At 48.4% G+C, this 12,500-nt stretch overlaps 1 protein-coding gene across 1 annotated transcript in view; it reads right to left on the reverse strand.

The window, feature by feature from the left end:
* The window catches only part of oca2 (oculocutaneous albinism II), an 81,395-nt gene that overhangs the window by 8,058 nt on the left and 60,837 nt on the right, over window positions 1-12,500 (reverse strand). Inside the window, exons 21-22 of the mRNA XM_062556320.1 lie at window positions 10,669-10,762; window positions 8,389-8,482 (exon numbers count right to left, since the gene is read on the reverse strand). Of these exons, the coding sequence (XP_062412304.1) occupies window positions 8,389-8,482; window positions 10,669-10,762 (188 nt within the window). The remainder of the gene's footprint in view (window positions 1-8,388; window positions 8,483-10,668; window positions 10,763-12,500) is intronic.

Genomic DNA, 12,500 nt, shown 5'->3' on the forward strand with positions numbered 1-12,500 from the left:
CCGCACAGCTCGAGTGGGAGTTTATTGGTTGGCGCGCGCTCTCAGCATCGGCATGAGCATACGTGGAACTGGGGGTGACCTCCAGACGTCACGGCGCCCACAGGCGGCACATGCCACCCCCGAGGGGGGTGTCACTCTCCACCCAGCATGCAATGCGGCGTGATGGGGAGAAAGGTGGAAGTAATACACACACACACACAGATACAGTACACACACACACACATACATACACACTCTCTCTCTCTCTCTCTCTCTCTCTCAAACACATGCGCGCACACACACACACACACACACACACACATACAGTACACACATACACAAACATACACTCTCTCTCTCTCTCTTTCTCTCTCTCTGAAACACACGCGCACGCACACACACACACACACACACAAACACACACACACACACACATTCTGCTCAGAGGGGTTAACCTTGGCAAGATGTCTCCCTGTGCCCTCCCTACGCTCTCCTTCATCTGAGCTGCAATTTAATTACAACCAGTTCTCGCCTGCCTGAGATGCCCTGATGTTATCAGCTCACCCAGGTGAGCCCTCTGCTCCAGTCTGGGGGAACCTGCGTCCACGGAGAAGCGCCACCTCTACGGCCCCTACAGAGCACAGAGGCACCTGAGCCGGCCCTCACCTTTCAGTGTCCGGCCCTCGCATCTCAGCCTCCGAGAATCTATTCGGTCTCCCTCCAAAAAATCAATGGCATTTTGGTCAGGGTAGAGGGTGCACTGGCAAATAAAACTGCAGCCATGATGCTTACTGTGATGGTGGACCAAACTCCACTCTCTCTCTCTCTTTCCCTCTCTCTCTCTCTCTCTCTCTCTCTCTCTCTCTGTCTCTCTCTCTCTCTCTCTCACTCTCCGAGTGCCCACCGAAGCGGGCGCCCGGACTGGCGCGGTTGCTGTTATTGTTAGTGGTTGCGGCATGGCGTGGTGCGGTGTGCCGCAGTTCGCAGTTGTGACTCGGTGCCAAGCTGGGGGCTGTGTGCACCTGCGGTCTCCTTACGCACTGGCCTATTGTAGCGGGCAGAGGCAAGCCAGAGGAGCAGCGATCTACACATGAATACTAATAACCTCGCAAGGAGAGGGAGACACGGCGTACAAGCAATGGAGTCACAAACACACATACTGTATGCACGCACGCACGCACGCACGCACACACACACATACACACACACACACACACACACACACACACAGAGCAAACACAAATAGAGCTTTCTCTTTGTCTCTCCTTCTCTCTTACACACAAACATATCCAAACACACACACACACACACACACACACACACACAGAGAAACACACACACATTCTCTCTCTCTCACACTTACACACCCACTCAAGCAGGATGCGGTGCTTTTCCCCTCAATCACTCAACATTGTTTTCCCCCTTAATGCCATTTATTCACCGACGCATTTGTTTATGGCATAAACAATGAACTGTAGACCGTGTGGCCCCCTCCTGAGTTCAGCCTAAGTGCACGCAGCCATTCCTTGAGGGCTGCCGTGTTTGGGAGTGCACAGTTTTGCATAAACGACTTAAATGTGTGTGTGTGTGTGTGTGTGTGGGTGGGTGTGGTTGCGTGTGCGTACGTGCATGCGCGTGTGTGTGTGCGTGCGTGTGTGTGTGTGTGTGTGTGTGTGTGTGTGTGTGTGTGTGAGTGCGCGCATGCACACAAGGGCAATGCCACCGGAGACCTCAGTTTAACCAACTTTTGCACACAATGAAATATTCACAGAAACGACTCCACCAAGCCGTTTAAGTGTTGCCTTTTCAACTGATGCTCGACGGGATTTGTTGAGAACAGATTAGCAAAACTGCAGCCCTCTATGCATTTTTCATTCAGCAAATTCCACAATGAACCCCGGCGCTGCCAAAAAGGGAGGGCACGGCTCATGCAGTTGTTATATGAGCACTGCCCCATTTTCAGGTGGTGGAGGTGCACTGACGGGACAACAGTAGCATCCTCAAAAATGGCTGTGACATTCTAACAAAGCCTAACACTTTCAACCGTTTCATGAATTTAACAACGTGATGTTTACATGACACAACAACGACTGGCTTGCCCTTGTTAGAAAAACAATAGGAAGAATGTATTTTTTGTTGTTGTGAACGAGCTGTCCTCTTTGCACGTGCACATTGAGCATACAACCATCCCAGAATTTAAAGGCTAAGGCATTGAATTTTTCTTCGTCCTACTCGATACAAAACAGTATTCAATCAGCAGAGGTTAAAGGCTAAGGCATTGAGTTTTTCCTTGATCTTACCCAATGCAAAACAGTATTCAATAAACAGAATTTTAAAAACAACTGGTACTGGAATTCTAATGCGACTTTGTACCATCAAGGCTAATGGTGACATAAACAACTCCCATTTCTTGTGTACTGTAAAACCAACCCTACAAAGACATCACTGAGGACCCTGGCCTGAACACAAGAGCACGGGAGAAAATAACATGAAGATCTCATCATCTTGTTTAAGGGCCGTGGCCTAAGGGTATAGAGGGCACGCTTCACAACTGACTGAGTATGCCGTGTCTGTTCTACACAAACATATGAATCATTTATACATGTCCTATAGGTTATATAGGGACATAAAAAACATCCATTAAGAGCGAACCGCAATTGGGTGAATAGCTGAAAAGGGCGTGCTTTTCATCTCGAGGCATACTTTGAAAAATTTACAAGAGACCGTAAATTGCACTTTATAGCGTTTGGTGGGAGGCACAAGGGCATCTGGAGCAGTGAGAGGGTAAACTCATTATCACCACAGTCCCTTTGATATACTGTTCCAGGCACTTCATTTGAAAGCCCCTACTCCACCCTTTTTTACCCCTTCACGTTCCATAAACGTGCCTCCGTGAGAATTTACGTACTCTGAAGCGATCGTAAGCGACTGCGTGTAACACGTGCCAACCATGAGTTGATTTACGAAGAGAAGGTGCCAATCGATGAGGTTTCCCTTTGGGCCACTTTGTTGAGAATTGAAAAAAAAAAAAATCAACACGCTCGTCTGAAAGAGACGGATGGGGGGCTGGCCTCTGAGTCGATAGCAAAGGTGTTAACATGACCTGTGCAGGTGAAATGTAAGAAGCAGAAGAGACTCGCCAGCATCCCCTCCACTCCCCGTCAGCGCTCCCTCGAGCATCGGCAGAGGAGTCCACGGAGCGGAAGGGAGAGTTTGACTGGGGTCAGAGGTCGCGGCACTCTGCCTGCAGCCCCGCCGCCACACTCCAGCCGTCCGAGCCTTTAATCTGTCACCATGGCGATGAGTGAGGGGACGCAGGCGGTGGAGCAGACGGCCAAGGGGCGAGGGGGCGGGGGGGGGGGGGGGGGCTGTTAGAGATGGAGAGAGAGAGAGAGAGAGAGAGAGAGAGAGAGAGAGAGAGAGAGGACTGACTGGCTGACGGGCGAGAGGAGACCGGGAGTGATTAATGGACCCCGGTCTTTGGAGAAGACCTCAGCTGAGTCCCTGCCATCACTATCACCCCGCCACTACCACTGACCGACATATACACACACACGCACGCACACACACACACACACGGGCAGACACATTCACTCACTCACTCTCACACACACACACACACACAGACACACTCACTCACTAACAGACGAAGCTCACAATCTCTCTCTCTGTCTCCACCTCCACCGCCCCTGCCACTCACTCCTAGGGTTAGCCCTCTTTCTCAGAGGGCTTGGCAGCATATGCTGAAAGCATGACTCGGCCTCACATTATCAACGTCTTTAAAAAGCCTCGGCCTCATTTAACCGTGAAGGTCATTAGCCACTGGTCCATTTCTTTAGCGCATTAACGCTGTTTTGGGCGCCAGCCGCAGCCGAGACTCGACCTGGACCGGACCTAACTGGCCTGTGCGGTCAGTTCCAAAAAATGAAAAGTGGAGAGGGAGGGTAACGAAGGCTCGAAGCAACAACACGCTGAGTAATGTGTCTTTTCCAGGAATGGACAAAAACTGCCAAAAGGGCATTAACACAGTGTGGGGAACTGCGTCAGCTCAGAGGGACTTATTAGAAGCATAAGCATGCTCATTCAAAACTGTCCTCACGTGCATCACAAACAAGGGACACTATTCCCTCACACAAAAGCGCCCTCTGCAAAGCCTCCAGCACTGAGAGAGCATCCACAGAGATTCTCCATATTTGCCTCCATGTCACACAAGCCACCATGACACCTAAGCAATTGATCATGCCTGCGGTCACACGTGAGAGGGGAGCAGAGAGAGCCCAAAGGGGGGGGGGGGGGGGGGCGTGGTGGTGGGCATTTGCCATGTCGGTGCACGTTCCCGTTTCCCCAGGCTGAGGATTGTGGGTAATAAAGATCCAAAAGCTGGAGCCTCGCTCTCCATCAGGGGTAATTGGGAGGACGAGGCAGAGAGGGAGGTTAATGATAAATGAGCAATTACGCGAACATCTGCTGCATCCTCTGTTTGTTTTCCCAACCACTGCCAACAAAAATAAATAAAAAATAAAAAAGAGGAAAAAGAGGAAAAAAAAAAAAAGCGCCACGGGCGAATCTACTCCCCGGCTGATACCCGTCCCTCCAAGGAGGACTCTGAACCGCCCAGCTGTTCGGAACCCACTCTAGGAATGTTCCGGCAGATTTCCTCAAGCGACACAGCAGGAAGGGGATTCCAGGTCACAGAAAAAAAAGTAAACACTATATCCAGGCCTCAGTCGAAGCTACGCACAGACTTGGTATCCTGCCGCAAGCTCACTTGATTATGCATTGACAGCGGGGGGAAATGTAGTGCAGAGACTGAAGAAATGATCTGAATGCCTAAAGTAGGGACATAGGGAGGGACACAAACAAAACTTAACTTACCGTAACAGGTTAGCAAAATGACTAATAGTTAGTCTGGGTATGAAAATGGCTTTGTGCAGTCAGTGATTTAGTTATCTTTCCGATCAGCGCCATCTTGCTACAGTAGCACTGCTCTAACAGCAGTGACTGGAAGAGTAGGCAGTGCATTAGCTTATTATTACTCCAGTCACAACATCCATGAGGAGTCCTAAAAGGACGGCTGAGAATTGCTAATGCACTGACTGCACAAACCTTTTATACCCTTTCTGTATACTTTTAAAGTTTAAAATACTTTGGTTTGTCATCAGGGACCCTTCCGCATGGTAGCACAAAATTGTAGCGATTTTATAGTAGCGATTGACTTTGGCATACCACATAAAACATTCATAATCAGATCATAATAAGATCAACAATCTGCATTTATATTAATCCTTTTCCACCCCTCAAATAAAACCTTCAACTACACTCCAAATTTATTTAAGTGCAATGTTTTTTATTTGTTTTGTTTATTAGGGACCATGTACAATTTTAAACATAAATGCTGCCATTTGATGCGTTGTACCAGAGCTAGCCTCACGCTAATTTACATCTGCAGTCCCCATGTCCTAATGTGTTGTTATTGATTGCTAACCGAATACAACATACAAAAGGGCCTAAAGAGGACCTACAACTAAAGCTATTCAACAGAAGAGTATTTGTTTTTCCATAAGCATTTCTTTAAAACCAACCCGGAGCCACGCAGAGAGAAAGAGATTGAATCAAGGCTAGAGGCTTTCTCCTCAGGCCGGATGGGGTGTCTTCCGCGCTGAGATTGGCTTCATTGATCACGCCTTATCTGCCTGTGTGATGTGCGCTCAGAGGCTTTGTCCGGCCCTGCCGTCTCGGCAGGGAATTCCTGACCCCTGACCGCGGCCATTGATTAGCTGAGCCGCGGGTTCCCAGTGGCAGAGTGAGACGCTGCCGAGACACGGAGTTGACAGACAAAATGGACACCGACGACGACCAGAAAAGGAGTTCCACCAGAGCATTTGACAGGAACGCGTAAAAAACGAATGTAATGTACTGCCCTAACCATTTATGGCCCACGTCCACTTAAAAAGATGAGCGCGTCACCTAGTTGATAACATTATAAAAACGAACCATCCGATTCTTTACGATGATAGCCTGCATCCTACTGTAGGCTGGAGCTTCTTTTATGTGATAATTTGACGCTATATTTATTTCTGCAGCGAAAAAAAGCGAGAGACCTGATCTTTTGTGAGGGACGAGATGAAAGGAGAAATGGCTCCCTGGCACATCTCTGTGTGTGGCTCGCCTGCCGTTCCATTTACCCCATAGACAGAATCAAAAGAGCTCGTCGCGTCCCGCTGCAGTGCGCTCGCTGGCTAATCAGACCCGCATTCAAGTCGCTCTATTCAGCATTGACCACTCTCTCTCTCCGCCGCGTCCAACTGGGGATGCCGCCAGGGAGCTACGGGTGCCCGCCATTACCGTGGCGGCTCCTCGCGTCGCGCAGGTGGCCGCGGAACGGCTGTGCCAAAACGGTGCGCGAGAAAGGAGGACGACGGCACTCTCTTGAACCCTCTGCAATACTTGAGTGAGAGAGAGCGAGAGAGCGAAAGAGAGAGAGAGAGAGAGAGAGAGAGAGAAACAGAGAGAATCCCTGGCCATTTTTTTTTTATCTGAGCACCTGAAACAGGTCTAGAGAACAAGCCAAAGACCCATCGAATCAAGCCGGCCCAAGAGTGTCCTGTGAGAATGAGACCACACGGATCAGAGGTAGGCGGCAGCTTATGACGCAGCTCTGGGGTAACTGTGATATCTGGGGTGACTCTGCTGACTGTTATAGAAACAGATATCTAATGGCCGGTGCAGACTACACGATTTCAGCCCGATTTTGCCACGACACAAAATTCGACAAATTTCCATTCTCGGGTCCGAATATTCAGTCGGGAATGACGTTCGAAGGAGGAAGCGTCTTGTAATCTGACATGTTCAACGACCCGCGATTTATTGTCTGCGGCATTCTAGGACGTTACGACCAAAAGTCTAGCATGTTAGATTTTTTGGGGAATCTCCTACGACTCCCGTGTTGACACACGACGAGAAGGCTACGATAGATGATCTTGTAATGTGGCCACTCTTGCGGCCACGACACTGCATTATTTTGTGGTTCTCTGATCGCCTAGTCTGACATGGTCAATCGTAAAAGATAATCATGAAAGACAAAAAAGTTGTGTAGTCCGTACAGGCCATTATGGGCGAGGGTAAAGTGGCAGCCATTCGGTGGGAATCACTCTGAAATGATCCGTAAAAGGTCAGCGTTTCAATGCATAGGCATCAATATTTCATTTGTTTATCACCAGCCTGTGTTTTTGTCTTTGACACCGAAGATGTGTAGAATGCAATCATTTCAGTTGGGGCCTTGCGGCAACCAACGACTCAATCCATCGGTCGCTTTCGATTTAGAGAAACGATACCCATCAGTGTGCATATAGCTGAACCTATCTGTTTGTGGCCTGGCATTTCTTGTAACCCAGGACGAGGGGTCAGAAGGCATAAGTAACTTGAAAAGATGGCTCGATCAACCAAAGCTCTTCCTTCAGTGAAAGAGGAAGGGGAAAAAGTGTTTTATCCACAGAGGGACTATAAAAACACAAAGCTCCTGGCACCTGGTTTCAAAGGAAGATGGTGTTGACAGTGAGCAATAGGCCCCTGGGGTACAGCTGTCATGTGCAGTTTGGGCTACAAGCAATTGCACCCGTTTCCTAGTTGACGGGTTGCAGATTGATGTAGCACTCTTTTTTTTTCCTGTCTGAAAAGGGTCGATGTTTTCAAAGGGTGTATGAGAGGGAACTTGACCAGGTAGCAGTGTAGCATCAGTGAATCAAATTGCTGCCTCACAAAAGATGCTGGGATGAGTTGAATAAAGTGCTCTTGAAAAGAGTCCACTTATTACTCTACTGTCACCTACATGTGGTACAGTCCTTTCATACAGTACCACAAGCCCGTTTCCGCAATGACAGGACCATCCAAATAAAGAAGTCCAAAATGTAAGGTGTCAAATCTTGATTATACCATAACAACCTAGCCTAAGCGAACCCAGAGAAACCTGTTGACAAATCGAGTGGAAAACTGCATTTAAAACTTTCTCTTACAAGAATGTTCTGCACTGAGTTTAATGCACCAATTTTAGTTTAATTTCACTACTGAGATTACACCCCTGGAAGTCGTAATAGGTTCTTCTGGATTCACCCAGGCTAACAGCTACCACCATCCACACCAATGGGTTACTTACCTGGGAAATAATGGCTTAGAGCCAATAGCATTCATACTGTAATGGTTTTACATGTAAGTGCCATTACTCAATAAGAGAGGTTTCCAATGCACTCATACTCATCACATAAATACACACTAATAATCATGATACGTACCATTCAAAACAATCACAAATGATTCTCTGGAGTATCATGAAGTTGACTCGCTGACAGAGTTCACTTTACTTTAATAGTTGTGTTCCTAATACATGGTAATATCATGAGAGTGGCCACATACCTGAAGAACTCCATGAATGAGAAGCCATAGCCGTGCTGCTCTGCGATCCCTGCACACACCACATTGGCTGATGCCCCAATCAACGTCCCGTTCCCTTTCATCAAAAGAAGCAAAGAGAGACACTTACAAACTGCACACTTAATATCGGTCATGTCGACCGCTAATAGTCCCCTGCTCCGATGTGTCTCGCTATCACATTTTTTCAGACGGGCAAAAATCCACGGCGGAATGACAATATCACAATTAAAACATAATTAATATTAAAAATGTCACTGTTCAATGGAATGGTGAAGTGCTTTAAGTGGCTCGTTTTAACAAGAAAAAAATTACCCCACACTTGATTTGCAAGATTTGTCAGGCTGATTGCAATCTCCTATCCGTCCAGTACAATGGCACTGAACTGGCAGTCAATCTGGCAGAAAATCACCCTGCGCCCTTAACGAACAGGGACATTTGGAGAATAATATGCTTTGTCTCTGCCAGTACGGGATGCGTCATGTACCCCCTCGCCCAACTCCTCTCAACTCAACCCAACTCAACTCAGCTTAAATCAACCCACGAGTTTGATTGCTTTCTGGCCGAAGGGCTGGCTGTGTCCATGCGAAATCAATAACCATATTTTATAGAGCAATTTTAGCAGGCCGCGTGACTCCCAAGCACTTATCTATTACATCTCCCAACGCCATCAACCTACTTTTAAAATGTCACCGAGGGTGACTGTCCATCTTAGGGCGCAGTCACCCGGCGAATCATAACCACCCAGCTGTCTTTGCTCCCTCCTCCCCTCCCCTCCCCATCGCCGAGCTCGGAGTCATTTCTCTTTCTTCTCCAACCCTCTTCTATCCCCCTCTTTCTTCATGCTGTGGTTGCGCTCTCTCTCTCTCTCTGTCTCCTCGCCCGTGCTCTTATCTATTGTACGGACAGGACGGCTCAATATGCCTTGCTCACATCTTAAAAGGTGTCATTGTGGCGCTGGAGCCGGGGCATGTCGCCGGGCACCCATCGATCCGCCTGATGCCCGCCACATCGCAGCTTATTAGACCCCGAGTGCTGCTGCCGCCGCTCTCCTTTTTATCTTCACTCCTTCTCTCTCTCTCTCTCTCTCTCTCTCGCTACCTTTTCTCACTTGTTCTGTCATTCTCTCTCTTTATTGCTCGCTCTCTCTCTCCCTTGTTCTGTCATGCTGCCTTTTCTCTTTCGTTCTGTCATGCTCTCTGTCTCTCTCTTTCTCTCTCTCTGTCTCTCTTTCTCCCTCTCTCTGTCTCTCGTTCTCCCCCTCTCTCTCTCCCCCCCCCCCCCCCCCCCCGCTGTGTTCTCCAGCCCATAACGGCCTGAGCACCCCTACTTTAGACAGACCTCAAAGGAGAGCTCTAGCCCTTTTCGGACTACAAACCAAAGCATTTATCTGGTGAACTTCACAAGGCCTCTGCGCCCACAGTGGTTCAGATGTCTCCAGGTCTTTGTCAGGGAGAGGAGGCTATGGCAGTGGCTAACTCACTCAGACTGCAGGCTGACTCACACTACACAACGAGACGCACGCACACACACACACACACACACAGACACACACACACACACACACCAACCCACCTACACACACACACACACATACACAGATAGAGACACATACACAAACATGCACACATACATGCACACACTCACACACACACACACACACACACACACACACACACACACACACACACACACACACACACACACACACACACACACACACACACACACACAGATAGAGACATCTACACAAACATGCACACATACAGTACACACACACAGATAGAGACACATACACAAACATGCGCGCACACACACACACACACACACACACACACACACACACACACACACACACACTGTTTTCTTGCCTGTCTGATTTTATATGGGGGGGCTTTGGGCCAGATTGTCATGACACCCTTTGCAAAGAGGGGTTGTTGTTTGTGCCATTGTGTGCATGCGATCCGTGTTACTATCTTTAGTAGATCAGTTGGCTTACAGCGGTGATTTATTGAGCTCTATTAGAAAAACGTGTACTCTTATGAATTCATTTGTTTACATGCTGAAATAACCGAGGGGGTTGGGAGAAGGGGATTTGTTATAAGCCTTCCGAGACAGACTGCAATCTTCCCAATGCTATTAGCAAGAGGGAATAATACAGCACAACAAAAACATAAATTAATTTGAGTGCAGGTATTCCCTCTTGTTTTTTTTTCAGCCTTTCCGGTTGCTCTCACAAATGAGGATTCGGTGTTAAGGACTGACCTCCCAAGCAGGCCCCCATCGCCAGCGCGAAGATGAGCGGCTTCACCGGAAGGTTGACGTCCTCATCCTGACTCAGGTTAATGAGAACGGGGATCTGTCGGGCGAAACAGAGAGAGAGAGAGAGAGAGAGAGAGAGAGGGAGAGAGAGAGAGAGAGAGGAATCACATGCATGAAGTCACACTTGTGCTACAACACATCACAGCATCCATAAATCAGAAATAGTGCAGTTTAGTGTAAGGAAAAAAAGGCCCTGCTTGATGGGGATGGAGTGTGACTGAGGGCGGCTATTTTTAGCACACATACAGTAGGCTACAAACAGAGGTACTGCCAGAGATACAGCACACACACACGGGCAGCCACAGCACACATGCATGTGCAGAGTGCCTTTACCTGCCATCCTATGCCGACCTGTCTAGGAAAATCCTAAAAGATTCTAGAAAGTTCTATGATATGAGATGCTTGTGTCGTGTGAATACATATTTGAAGAGTGCTCTCGTTTCTCTCGTCTCGTCTTGACTTTGTGTCATTTGAGAAGAGCTGCACGAAGCCTTCTAGCCGATTGAATCATAATTCTGTGGCTTCTGCGTTCAGCGCTCTAAAATCAATACGCATCCGCGCGCTCGTTCTCCGTCCGTTTTCTCCGTTTCGGGACTAAAAATCCGACGTGTTTTGGAACATGGAACGGATGATAAAAGTATGCAGCGGCCGCAAGCGTGAGCTTTGAGCTCCTCCTAACATCAAACCTCTTTCCCTCTTTCTCTCTCTCTCTCTTTCCCTCTCTCATTCTCTCTTTCTCCGTCTATCTCTCTTCATACCTTCTTCCCTGGCTCCTTGCCCTAGTCTAGCCAACCTCTGGCTTTGTTTGTGCTCTCTCTCTGCGTTTGATGTCAGAGGAAGTGCACCCAGCGAGCTGCACTCCATGAACCAGCGGGATTAAACTCTGGTCATGTATTCATTATGAGGAGCTGGGAAGCTGCGGTTTGCTTTTTGCAGTTGCTGGTGGTGGCAGTGGTGGTGGCGGTGGTGGTGAGGGAAACAGATTGTGGGCATACAGCGTATGTTTTGTGTTGTAGCCATTTTTTTTTTTTTTTTTAAAGCAATTGACCTGGCTGGATATGATGAGCCAATTACGTTAAGGGCCAGCATCTTCTCATCTCAATGAAAGAGGAAAGCAAGCACACACATAAACACACACGCACACAAAGTGCACAATGGTGCACACACAGTGAATGGACGTGCTTAGAGTGGGGTGGTTGTGTGTGCGTGTCTGTGTGTGCATTTGTGTGTGTGTGTGTGTGTGTGTGTGTGTGTGTGTGTGTGTGTGTGTGCGAGTGTGTGTGTGTGTGCGAGTGTGTGTCTATGTGTGTGTGTGCAGAGGGGGCGGGGGTGCACTATTTATGCCTACTGTGGTTTTAATTTATGACAATTGCGGCAGAGCACAACAAGAGGTGTTGTTTCAATTCAGTTTCCCCACCCCTAGCCCGTGTCTCTCTGGGATCTGGGTGAAACCGCATAACACATTCATCTCCCCCAAGGTCCCCCCAAAACAACCCACAAGGTCACTTAGCAACTTTGCACGGTTAATAGATTTTTTTTCCCCCCCCCGCGCTCCGACGGCAGGCAAGCAAGCGCACCCGCACACTAAACAAGCTTAGCTCCACCTCGACTGGAATCTTCTTAGCAGGATAATGGCACAGCAGCTAGAGCCGGCGGCAGCAGGGCCCACGAGGAAGACAATGACAAGACCGTCGCGTCCAAGAGACACACAGAAAGAGACGGAGAGAGAAGAGGAGAGGAGAGAGAGAGAGAGAGAGAGAGAGAGAAAGAAGAGG

Source organism: Sardina pilchardus, chromosome 15, assembly GCF_963854185.1.
Source record: "Sardina pilchardus chromosome 15, fSarPil1.1, whole genome shotgun sequence".
In the NCBI taxonomy this organism is placed as follows: Eukaryota; Metazoa; Chordata; class Actinopteri; order Clupeiformes; family Clupeidae; genus Sardina; species Sardina pilchardus.